The 12696-nt window shown below is 47.5% G+C and overlaps 1 protein-coding gene across 1 annotated transcript in view; it reads right to left on the bottom strand.

Annotated features, from left to right (window-relative positions):
- Nucleotides 1-12125, bottom strand: part of LOC126548280 (uncharacterized) — a 67254-nt gene extending 55129 nt beyond the window's left edge. The window contains exons 1-2 of the mRNA XM_050196432.3: nucleotides 11550-12125; nucleotides 8808-9001 (exon numbers count right to left, since the gene is read on the bottom strand). Of these exons, the coding sequence (XP_050052389.2) occupies nucleotides 8808-9001; nucleotides 11550-11654 (299 nt within the window). The 5' untranslated portion in view covers nucleotides 11655-12125. The remainder of the gene's footprint in view (nucleotides 1-8807; nucleotides 9002-11549) is intronic.
- Nucleotides 12126-12696: the final 571 nt, after the last annotated feature.

Genomic DNA, 12696 nt, shown 5'->3' with positions numbered 1-12696 from the left:
TGCTACACACGTCCACGGCGTAGGAGCGACGAAGTGCGATTCGTTTCCTATTAAGCAAGGGACGAATGCCCATGGAAATCCACAAAAATGCAGCCCATGCATGTATGCGGAAAGGTGTCTCACTTTGAAAATTGTGAGGTGGTGGTGGTGTGAATTCGCAAAAGACCGTGTAGACTTGCATGACAGGGAGTGTTCGGGGAAGCCGCGTGCTTCGCTGTCCGACGAAATGGGCATCTCGAATTTAGTGCTGCGATGGGACAAATGTCTGAACCGATGTGGGGACTATGTGAAAACATTGTGTAAGGTACGCATATTTGTAATTACGTGCGTGTACCTTATTTTGGCTAATCAAAAATAGGGGCAAAGACTTTCTTATTAACTCTCGTAATAGCCCTCCTATGAAATAGTCTGTTTCCCCTTGAACGCTTTCATCCTCGCTTCAGAATCTCTTTTTGAGTCAAGGCTGGTCCGAGTTGAGCGGGGTTACTTTTTCTATCTGTGCCATATATAATGAACTTTTTGTGAACATTTCTTACCAATTTTTATTATTAACTATATTATGGCGAGAGCCCTAGATCTCTATGTTCCAAGGTCGCGCTGTGAGGTACAGAAAATCAGAGCGCTCATGCCACTGCTCGTGCGTGTGTCGTCATCTTCTTCCACATCGCTGCCACATCGATGCCGCTAATCATGGCAGAAAAAAAAAGGCCCAGTTCATTAAGGTGCCTTAATTAAGGCACTCGAACCCATGGCATTTAGCGGAAGAAAACAAGTAATAAGAAGTAACAACGCATTCGAATGAGAATGTCAAGTAATTTAATGGATGTCTCTTGAGCGCGCAGACTTTCGCTTTCACTCTCTTTCGCGTATGCTGAATTGACTGTCAATTTCAAGGCGAAAGCCTTAGATCTTTGTTTCAAGGTCGCGTTGTCAGGTACAGAAAATATCACGAGACCCAAGGAAGACCAGAAGAGAACCAAAGAAAGTTCAGCCCTGTATAAGGATTAGCCGAGTTAATTAATGATTGATTAGTGATTGGATTAAGGTAAACTAAGGTAGATTAGGTTGCATTAAGGTCCACGTAGGTGGATTAAGGTGCATTAAAGAGGATGAATGTGGATTTGGGAGGATAAAGGTAGATTAGGGTCGACTAAGGTGGAAGAAGGTGGATGTCGACCAGACGACCGTTGCCTATGCATTTCACTGAGGGTAGATGGATAGAAACAAAAATTAATAGAATGAACACAGCCTACATGCACGAGAGAGCACAAAATTACAGGGCCGTGATTTTTGTAGCCATTTCTTTTCCGATGCGATTCCTGTTCGAACTTTTCGCGCTTGGTCAGCGGTCAGGGTGAAGCTCCACCTGCGATATCAAGGTGACCAGGTGGCCGGGAACGGTGGATGATAAGAGAGACATAGACTCGAGCGGAAGGCATCGCTACATAATCGCGGTTCAGATGGTCACTCAGTACGGTGCACTTCAAAGACTGTAGCATCGCGCGAATAGCTTTCCGTGCCAGTGGCGGATGTGGCTACGGTTCAAGAACTTTGGTCTCAGAAAAGGTGCTGGAGTCCAGCCGGTTTAGCGTGTTTAGGAGAGAGATGCGTTGAATGTGATATCGAGGACAGGTGTACAAAACAGAAGCTCGATTGTTTCCTCGCATCTACAGGTGCCATAAGTCAGATTTCCGGCCAGAGAAATACAGCAAAAAGTTGGAGGACGCTTAAGCTTCGCCTTCAAGAGTGGAACGCGACAGCGTTCCCGTCGACCCGCCAAGGGGTGTAAGACAATGCCCTACGGAGCAGTGATCACTTACGAGGCGCCCCGCATCGGACTTTGCACCCACAAATCACCCGGTGAGCGTCGAGCAACGCAGCGTTCGGCGCGGCAACGAAACGTGCTCCTGAGTAAGTGGAATGAACCAAAGAACTCGGTGTCTCGGAACGTCGTGATCGGCACGGACAACCGGGCGGCGACACGCCTCGCACCGCTCCCCGCACAGCCGCAATGCGCGCGTGGCGCGCCACCAGTCGGGACAGCGCCGTACATTGCGAGGAGGGGGTCTTCTGTGTTTGCCGCAAGATAACTCTGCGTGTGCGGAAAGCGCAGAAGAAATGTAGCGGAAACGTACTTCGCTACGCGTTTAACTGCGACTTCTGTAATTTACATGCTCATAATTACCGATATACACAGCAGTATAACTTTCTACGGCACGTTTGTAAGTCAACACTGCATTCACTAGAGGCGTTCTTGTCCCACTTTGAACGATCGAACTCATGGCTGAGAGGTAGCGTCTCCGCCTCACACTCCGGAGACCCTGGTTTGATTCGCACCCGGCCCATCTTGCAAGTTGTTTTTGTTTATGAATTGCTTTCCGGGATTTTTCGCTCAAGGCGAACGCCGCCGACGCCGACGACACCGGCTTTTCTGCGACACGAGCTCCTTAAGCTGTCGCGTTAAAAAAGAAGCGTTCGTAAACGCCACTCCCAGCCGTAGGCGGTACAGCAACGTTGCATCGCAGCGGGATAGACTAATTGGTACTTACAGCAGTAGGAAAAGGTCCAGGGTACGCATTCGGCAATTAAGTGTCCCCAGAAAGCTTTAGTCGTCGTGCGACCAGAGAAACTGAGTTCTTCTGCGGCACCCATCCTCGCCAAAGAACCTGGAAGCTTCGGAGTGCTCTCATGGGCAGACTGGACAACCTTGTCACCGAGGTCATTACCGACTATGCCACAATGCGCCAGAAGCCACTGACAGATGATGTCATGTCCTCTTTTTTCAGATCCTAATGTGTCATTTCTGTTATGTTGGATATTACCTGCTCGTATATACTGTGACGTACAGAACATTGGGAGCTCTTAACAGGTGATTTTTAGTCACTGAACTTGGCCTATTTTAGCGCTCGTTCATCAGTGATATTGTTCGCAGTGGCATGAAGTGCTGCGAATTCTAATCGCTGTAGATGTTATGTGTGCCATCTTGAATTTATTTGTGACTTATTCCTCTGCAATGACAGCAGCAGCTACTGAGCTGATAGACGTGGTTGAACCGTCTGTACACAAGCGTAATACAAGCGTGATACAAGCGCTCTCTGCATGTCTTGTGCAATACTACGAGCGTAAGCGGGTTGAGAGCCATTAACAAATGATCAGCCTCCTTTGTAATTCCGGGAATAGTCAGGTGCATTTCAGGCTGTATAGAGAAAGAGAAATAGAAAGAGAGAGAAAAAATATAAATTAATGCAAGGAGGTTAGCCAGAACTGAACCCGGTTGGCTTCCTTGGCCTGAGGCTAGAGAAAGGTGGAGGAGAAAGCGAGAGAAAGAAAGTCAAGAATCGATGTGAACTGGAATTTCCGACGAATTGGAATTCTCAGAGCTGTGTAGCATACGATCTCTCAGTCTGACTGGCTTCAGGAATCGCAAAAGCGCTCTTGTGGCCTTGTGCAGCTTGGATATGCGAGACCATACTCCTAAGAGCTTGTTCAGTTTGAGTGGCTTTCTCGCCAGCCTGTTTAGAATGGTGCGAATGGTAAGCCGTTATGTTGTAACGAAACCATAGAACATCTTGCAAGCTACTATCAGCTGCTGTCGAATGAACCACGTGCGGGACGAATGGGTTTCCAGTGGTGTATAAGTTGACGGTATGAACTCTTGATGAGCTATGACCAGTCTCCAAAATGGAACTTACTGTGCGCGTGACAGTGTGGAAGCGCGCTGATTGTCGGCTATCCGAATGTGCACGCTAAAATAGTCGACAACTACTTGCGTTGGGAACAAATGCTCTCTGGCGATGGTAATTGTTGCGGATGTGGAGGTGCATTCAGGTATCCAGAAGCACGTGCGTATAGGACTTTATGCTGTATACTTTCCAGTGCGCAATTGTCGGTCTTGATTGTATTCGACAAGACTGGAAGGCAGTAAAGTAGGAATATCAGGAATAGTCCTCGGTACAAGTGCAACTTAGATTTCAAAGGTGTAACTCACGTTTCTCGCAAAAGAATTTTATTAGCTGAGCAATGGCAGAAAGCTTCTTCAAGTAGACATACTTGGGGCTTCCGGAGAGGTCGCGGGCAATGACGACGCCCAGGAAGTGGTGCATCTCAACAATGGACACAGTGTGACCGTTGATTGGAGTGGGGTACGATAACGCAGGCTTACATCTAAAGATGACTAACACGTTACAAGCTGGGAAGGATAGACGTATTCTGCAAACGGTATGCGATGTACACCAGTCCCCACTTCGGCATTTGATGTCAGCCGCTGTGAATCGCAGCGAGATATCTGGACAACCAGTCCTTTGCAGCAGCGAAGACCCAGAAGGGGGCACTGGAGTGCTACCGAATTATAGCAGTGGCTTTCTTCGCACGTGCTTGAACAATCAATGTGTTCTAGCCTTTATCCTACTTTTCGTAGAGAAGCAAGGAGGCGTGTTTTCTACTTAATATACTTCGTTCTTTCTTATTTCATTTTTCTCTCTTTTCTCTTTCACTCAACTTGGAAGGTGACTGTGGTGGTTTAATAGTCGAACTAGTGACACTAGAACTAGAACTAGAACATTGTTGTTGATAATTGGTACGACTGCAAGTCAATGGCAAAAGCATCCATCTATGCTGAACAGCATACCGGGGATCACTCATGACAGCATATTCTTGATGAGCAAGAAGCCATGTTTAGGAGGCGAAGCAATTAGCTATAGGCAAACATAAATTTCTTCCCTTCTTTCTTTCTTTCTTTCTTTCTTTCTTTCTTTCTTTCTTTCTTTCTTTTTACCGCGGTCAAGCGACTCAACGGGGAGTTGAACCGCCGCAGGCTTGTCGCTATTTTATCTTTGTAAAGGCTTGTTGCAACGGTCTTTCCCTACACAAGTTAGGAACCGATAGCCATCGTACTAGCGTTTACAAAGTCATTTGCTCTAAAGGAACAAGAAGGTTCGGCAGCGCGCTGCACAATGCCTCATTCGAAAGAGCGTAGATGAGAAACCACTACCGCTTCTACCCTGCTACTGTGAGATCCGCTATCGGAAATGCAACTCGGTGATCACTAACGCACTGTACTTCATTCATGCTGCAAAATGTGGAAAGGTAGAAGGAAGGCGTGTGCAGTAGTTGGCTGCAAAGATAGTGACTGGCATATTAAGGAACGGAAATAATCTGTGTGGCCAAGTTCACGGAGCGCTGCTACACAATGACTACCTCTGTTGCCGGCGATTCGCGATGCACGGCTTTCCTCGAGGATGAAAAAATCCCTTATCCACCACCATTGTATCACTAACCTCCAAAGAAAGCAACGCCGTGCCATCGGAAAGAGTGAGTACCACTCGTTATACAGTGGCAAAGGGAGTAGCGCCACTTCCTGGCATTGTAAGTTTCTCGCACATTATCTGCACACATCCACCCCAACTCACATTTAAACTTACGCCCAGTCCACTGCCCACGCATCAAGACTAAGTGAATGGGCGCACTCTTAAATCGATGCGCCGGAGCATGAGGGACGGACTACACAGACAGCACGAGAATGGTTTAAGCTGAACGTTAGGTTATGGTCCACAGAGTTAGCGAGTGACTAGCGATATTATGTCCTTTGCTAAAGCCATTACAAAGTACAGAACACCAACGTTCCAAGCTTTATGTGCGGCAAGAACAAGTTTACCGCAGCTGAGCGCACCCGCGAGCGATTAGGTAGAAAATATTCAATCGGATAGTGACCGCACTAAGGAGCGTTGCTGATTCAGAAACTTCACAAGCAGCTGCTTCAAAGCAATTGACAAATAAAGAAGGAAGAGGAATAGACACTGGTCCTGATTTTATTGAGAACCAGAATGTTTGACAGCTTGGAATACATTTCTAGCCACTCTTCTAGCACAAGCACCGCATACGCTGCTCGCAGCATTTGGAGAAAGCGTAATGAGCGCCGAAAGCGCTTACATGTCCTGTGAAGCTGTGGCCGAAGCTTCGTGTCGTCCACCCAGTCACTGTCTACGATGTCCATCAAAGCTGATGTTTGCTGAGCTGCACCAGGGCGTCATGAGCATCCATTGTAAAGACGGAGGCAATAGATAGACGTTAGGCAAGCCATGGTCGCGTCGCCACGTGATCAAACATGGCGGCGACCACGGTATCCCCATGAAAAGGGTCTATTGCTATATTATCCTCCACGTGAGAACGGTGGGTTCCTGTGCGACCTTTTTTTTTTGCGCAATGTAGATTTTTTATGTGGTCGTAGAAACCTACGGCCAAGGGAAGGCTCCGGATTGTCCAACAAGCAATCGCAACAATAACTGCCGGGAGAAAGCGTGCTTAATGACCAATGACTCCACCAACTGACGGCGATGAAAAAGCCGCAAGCGACTGGCGAGCCGCTTCTGTATAGCCTCACAAAGCGTATAGTTGCATTTCATGGACGGGGCGCGACGCTTAGTAAAACACGTGAAAGGGCCGGCTGTCTGGGTCATGTAGTGCAGACATTGGCGAGTATCGACTTGCAACAGCCATACGTTGGGACGTCATCCCAGACGCGAAGGAGCCTGTAAAGATCGATACGCAGTCGCTAACTGCTCAACAAGAATAAATTGGGTGTAAAACTGGGTGAGTTGGTTGATCGTCTTGCTGCTGCGGCTGCCCTGCCCATACTGCGTGTCAAGTGTATTTTGAGTTGCGTGCCTTGTTTGCCTGGCGATATTTTACTATGCGGTGATATCGAGGAAAACCTCGGGATAACCGAAAAAGAAATGCTGCGTAAATTACTGGACGGCCAAAGGAAAATGCAGTCCGCCATTGAGCGCCATCTCAAATAAAAATGGAACAAACAATTTCTGTCCTAACAAGTAGAATCGAGTTTGTTAAGAAGCAATTATCAACTGTGGCGGCGCTGGACAGCACGGTTAATGACCTTTAGAATAGTAAGCTGTTGGGCTAGTTGGTTGTACATGATTTTTGAAAAGGGTACCGCAGAATCATTGCGGAAAAAGGAGACCTGGACAGGAAGGACGCTCGTCTTTCCTCTCCAGGTCTCCTTTTTCCGCAAAAATTTTGCGCTCCCCTTTGCAAAAAGGCGATGACGTTGAGACCACGGTATCTGTATTGAACAAACAACTTACTTCCTTCGTCGAAAAGGTTGACGAATTCGAAAACAAGGGAAAGAGAACCAACTTGATTTTTTTCATTGAGGACGAGTCTGATAACGAGACCACTGCGGTGCTTGATTAGGTAGTGAATAGGTAGTCTATTCCCTCCTGTGTGCAATAAACAAGTCATTTGTTAGTTCAGTGCCTCTCCTGTGTTTTACTCTGCCTTGTGTTGCTGTCTTTTTGCGCTGCTTTTACATGGATGCAGAACACTCGTTTGTTCATATGCCATTTTTTGCCTTAACAGATGTTCAATTCCATGCGACGAGGACGCGCGCAAGAGCCGCGCATGACTTGTCATTTGTGGGTCGTCTCGTTGGTTCATCTTTATACAACCATGATCTACCACATAGGAGACACAAATGTACAAGAGAGAAAAGCCAAGCGCTACTTTGGATGAGATGATAGTATGATTGTTTCAGGGAAGCTATTCAGTACATTCGAATTATTTTTTGGGGGCACGCAGGTTTTCAGTGTGGCCTATTCCCAAGCCGCCCAGGTATTTCATCGAGCGCAATATTGACAGTGTCCCTGAATTTTTGATAAGGATAATTTTTAGGGTTCAGGCAACCTCTTTCCTTTTTATAAAGTTAACCAATTCGACTCAACAGGTGCGAAGTGGAAAGAACTGAGCAATAGTGGTGGACGTAAAACAGCAGTATATGTTATGATCGGTTTCTCCTTAACGTTAGAACCCAATTCTTGGACGCTTCTCGGAACCTAATATTTTTAGCTGCAGTAAAAAAACAAGTGCAGTAATTGCAAATCTGTTTGACTAGCAGCAAGGATTGAAGGTCGTCTGATGTAACATTGGTGCTGTTTTTCTTCACAAAAGTGGGAGTCTTCTTGGCTTTCGCGAGGCCGGAGCATGCAGTGGAAAACCTTAATTAAAATCTTCGCGAGGCACTGTTATAAGGTCCCCGCTTTTACGTGTACATGTGTTGCAGCGCTACATTCTGCAAGTCAGCGGGCTTTATTTTAACATGTTAGAGCCAATCCAGCAGCGCCGGCTTCCTTTTGCTCAGATTATGCACGTGGAAGTGTTGCTGCATATTGAAAATTGTCGCAGTGGTGAAAGTCCGGGCCAGAAAGTTAGACACGTCAAGACGTGTAGGGACAGGCAGGACCAGGGGGTTGGCGGCTAAACATTGCGCTACAGAAACTTCGGTGTTAGCTCAAGAAAGGCTGACGTGGAATTCCCTAGATCATAAGTGCGTCGCTGTTCGCGATGAAACATGGGGATAAAAAGCAGGTGGAAAGAAAGAAAATCGCCACAGCAACGTAGGCCCGTGCGGTTAAGCTTAAATAAACGATTGGCTGGAGAGCTCGGAAGCGACACTATTACTTTCGGTTTCACCATTTCACTTGCAGATTGAAGCTTGCCTCCAACATGTAAATGATTTTATTTAATACATACTTCGGCAAAGTGATGCGAGGACCCAGGCGCTATAAATAGGTAAAGTAGAGCAAACATAGAACTGGCAAATTCAAAGTAACATTGAGACTTGAACTATTAGAAAGAAAGCAGAAATGAAAAGGGTCATCAATTTCATGCACGCAAATCAGGTTAATAGCTCGCAGTGAATCCAGCTGCGGGAGTAACATAATATTCTGACACAGGATTGAAAACCACGGCCCAGGAATAGTATCCAAAACATTTCAAAGAATGTACGTATATACCTGTCTGGTGCGTAACGCTGGGTGGGAAACACAACGCTGGTGGGGCTTGACTGGGCCGTCCAGGGGACGCCGCCGTCTGCTGGATAGAAACGCCGGTACGCTGCCCAGAAGTCGGCGGGTGACGGTGGCCACGCAGCGACAGACGGCAACCAGTGCACCAGGACCAGGCCTAGAGCTCCAAGGGACGCGGCAAACTGGAACAGAGGAACTCGGTTTGCTTTTTTCGGCGCATCGAAGACCATGGTGAGAAAGACGTTTTTCTGGTGCTATTCGTGTCTCCCGATTCACATCACAATCAGCCGTCAGCAACAACGGCAATGCAAGAGCTACAGTGCGGGGAAAATGCTCCTGACTCTAGCTGTCTCTGTGATTTGGTGTTTTTTTTGCTCCGAGTTCTTTCAGCCTATGCTAGCTGTTGTGCGAAGGCTTTCCCTCAGACCGAGTTTAAATCCGAGGATGCAGCCTTTCATATACTACGCATTATGTGCTTGGTAATCGATCTACGGATCTTGCATCACCTTTCTCTCCTCCGCCGCACCGCTCCTCTTCCTCCACAAGTTGTATTTTTGATGCAGAACCGCCGAACTCTGTTAGATCACTTTGTAGCGAATTAAGTTGGCGGATTTACTACACAATGGCTTGAAAACTAGGTTCACGCTCGTCAGGCTCGGCGCCTACAGGCAGCAAGCGCTTTTGCTAAACAAGGATCTAGCAGCATAGACGTTCGATTGAAACAACCTGGCGTTTCTCATTTATCGATAGAATACAATAGAAAGGAAGATGAGGTTATCCGAAACGCGTTACTTGTTAATATCAGTCTTGTTTATAGGAGTTTAGCTGCCACTGCTGAAACCGAAGTGGCCGTTGTATGAGGCGACAACGCGACTGGATGTTCTGGCATATAAAGGTAAAGCCGCTCGTGTGTGTTTGTGACTTTGTTTACAAACTCATTGTGGTGCAACTTGCATATGCCTGTTATATTGATATGTTCACGGGTGTCTAAGACTGTGTGCTGTGCACTTCTTACCCTATGACCTGGTTTAATTCTTTTCATTTTCTTACGTATATTTTTTTATATTGTTCTTTCCGCTATGCGAAAATAGTAGCCGTCACCATTATGAAGTAACTACGTCTCTTTTTTTATTTTCATTTCAATAAAGAATAGATCGTGGCGATGAAGAGGTCGCGATTTCATTCATAGTCATGTCAAATTAATTTCGCGAGATTGGAAACACTTGCGTACGTGTGCAATGACATCAGTGCCCGTTCAGTGGGCGGTCACGTGCGCGAAATTTGCATCGCTTGACACCTGAATTTGCAAAGTGTGGAAGGAGTTCCTTAGTTGTAGAGCTCCTTCGTTCTGGGCATTGGTAATTGTTTGACCAATCTCGACAATAAGAAATCGCATCACAGATCACAACAGGGTCCTGTGAACGCTGTTGTTAGAGCGAAAAAGCCACTCAATACCCGCTTGATGTGTAGCGAGATATGCAACTCTTTCAATGAACCAGCTATGAACGAAAGGCGAGTGGGGAAACATTATTTTCGTTTCTGCTTGAACGGGAGATTTCAGTGTTTCTCTGTTCTTTTTGTCGCATTCATTATTTACTTTACGTAGTTGGTCGCCTGTTGAATCCATCGGTTCATTGATCGATTCATGGTGTTTAACGGACACAGACAGTTTCTCGGGCTGTATGAGACGCTGTAGTGGATAGTTCCGCATTAATTTTGCCCACGTGGTGCTCTTCAATGTCTGCCTACATTTAACAAACGATCCTTTTTTTCCTTTCGCCCCCATGGAAATGCGGCCTACGCGGCCGGGAATACAATCCGCGACTCGATCTCCGCTACAGAACGCCAGCGTCCCTAAGCCACCGTGGCAGGCTTCTATGCAGGTCGACACAAACGCAACCTGGGCGTGAGCTGAAATGTAGGTTGTGCATTGAAGGCCAGCATTGCTAAGGTTGAGAGTCTTGCTGTTGTCATGTGAGAAGGTGTCATTGCTATATATATATATATGTATGTATATATATATGTATATATATATATATATATATATATATATATATATATATATATATATGGGTGAGGGAACAAACGCGAGTTAAGGACATCTTAGTTGAAATCAAGAAAAAGAAATGGGCATGGGCAGGACATGTAATGAGGAGGGAAGATAACCGATGGTCATTAAGGTTTACGGACTGGATCCCAAGGGAAGGGAAGCGTAGCAGGGGGCGGCAGAAAGTTAGGTGGGCGGATGAGATTAAGAAGTTTGCAGGGACGGCATGGCCGCAATTAGCACATGACCGGGGTTGTTGGAGAAGTATGGGAGAGGCCTTTGCCCTGCAGTGGGCGTAACCAGGCTGATGAGGATGATGATGATCGTATATATATATATATATATATATATCTTGTAGAGGGTCGTTCACGCTGAGGGGCACACTTCATTAGCGTGGAAATATTCATAACAGCATAAATTGACAATTAAGGCCCGTGGACTAAACTTGCTAGATCCTACTTTTTGTTACGCGTCATATCGAAGGGTTTTCTCCATAAATTGGAATAATTACTCAACATTGGAATGCATACCGATGACGGCGTGTTGGCCGGAAATGGACGACCCAGTGCTTGTATAATTCAAATACCTCGCCAAGTTCAAGAACGAGCGGCTGCTTTGGCAGAGGCCGCTGGCTGGCATTACCAGCGAGCGGCCGGCCTCTGCAGTTTGTCGACACGGCTCACCTGCATGGCGATCAGCGGCTGCTGGCGCGTCGGGCGGTCGGCCGTGCTCCCGGGCTGTCCCCAGCGCAGTGGCAGTCGCCCGGCTTCGGGTCCGCAGAAATGCATTCGGCGGACGTTGTCCTCGCTTGGCGGTCGCCCGCGTCCCGGACGCCGCCGGGCTCATAAAAGTGGTGGCCCCATTTTCAGCGGCCGCCCAGCGGCGGTCGTCGCTTCTGCTTTCGGAGCCACGCGCGGCCGCGCGTTGAAAGTCCCGGACGCACGTTCGAAGCGCATTCAGGCGAGTCGCATCCGCACTCGCTCGTCGCATCGGCGTTCTCAATGTCCCCTCCCCACGCAGACCTTTTGCGAGGCGACCGCGACGGTGGTCGTTGGCTTCTATTGTTGCTCTTGTCGGTGTCTGCTTCCCTCGCTACGCTGAGTGTGCTACAGCGACTGAACTTGTCGGCCTTGTTCGTTTACCTTCAGCTCTGAATGCGCTGCGACCGCGAACGCTGCGTGGACGTTGTTATTTTTCTTCTCGGCTCTATAGTTGCCAGTTTTTATGCCGGGGTGCCACTTCCGGGGTTTTCCCTCTCTGCTGCTGGTGTCGCTCGACTGCATCGTCTGCACCCTTTCCCCTTCACGCACGCCATGGCGTTCGAGCTGTGTGGGCGAAAATAATGCACATTCTTGAATATAAATGCCGCAACCAACCTTATGCAAAAAGTTCATCGCAACGGGTTGGCGAATGCTACAGCAATCGGACCGCTAAACCGGGGCATGAATGCAGCCGTAATGAATGCTCGCTGCCATTTATCAATGCCGTCTTCTTTGCGAGGTGCATTTACTTTTCATCCCTGCGTGCTTCCGCGTGTTCCACGCTCACTCCAAAAACTCAATGCACAGGGACACGGGATATCCTACGCGTGCCCGAAGCGTCGCCCTCTCTATACGCGCCGTTTTACCCTTTGCACGCATTGGGTTTGATACCTGGTTTTTATAGTTGCGCGCCGTGAGCATGTACTCTCGTTAGTTCCGGATGTTGTGGGGGAAACCCTCCATCTAGGCATTCCATTTTCTCGCTCAGCTTGAAAGGACTCTGTATACGGTAAACATTTATACCGCATTTCCACGGATAGTGGTTTGTTTGTGCTTGTGGTCACCTATA

The sequence above is a fragment of the Dermacentor andersoni genome, chromosome 1 (assembly GCF_023375885.2).
Source record: "Dermacentor andersoni chromosome 1, qqDerAnde1_hic_scaffold, whole genome shotgun sequence".
NCBI lineage: Eukaryota > Metazoa > Arthropoda > Arachnida > Ixodida > Ixodidae > Dermacentor > Dermacentor andersoni.
Note: the sequence above shows the minus strand (reverse complement) of the source record. Positions and strands in the feature narration are given on the sequence as shown.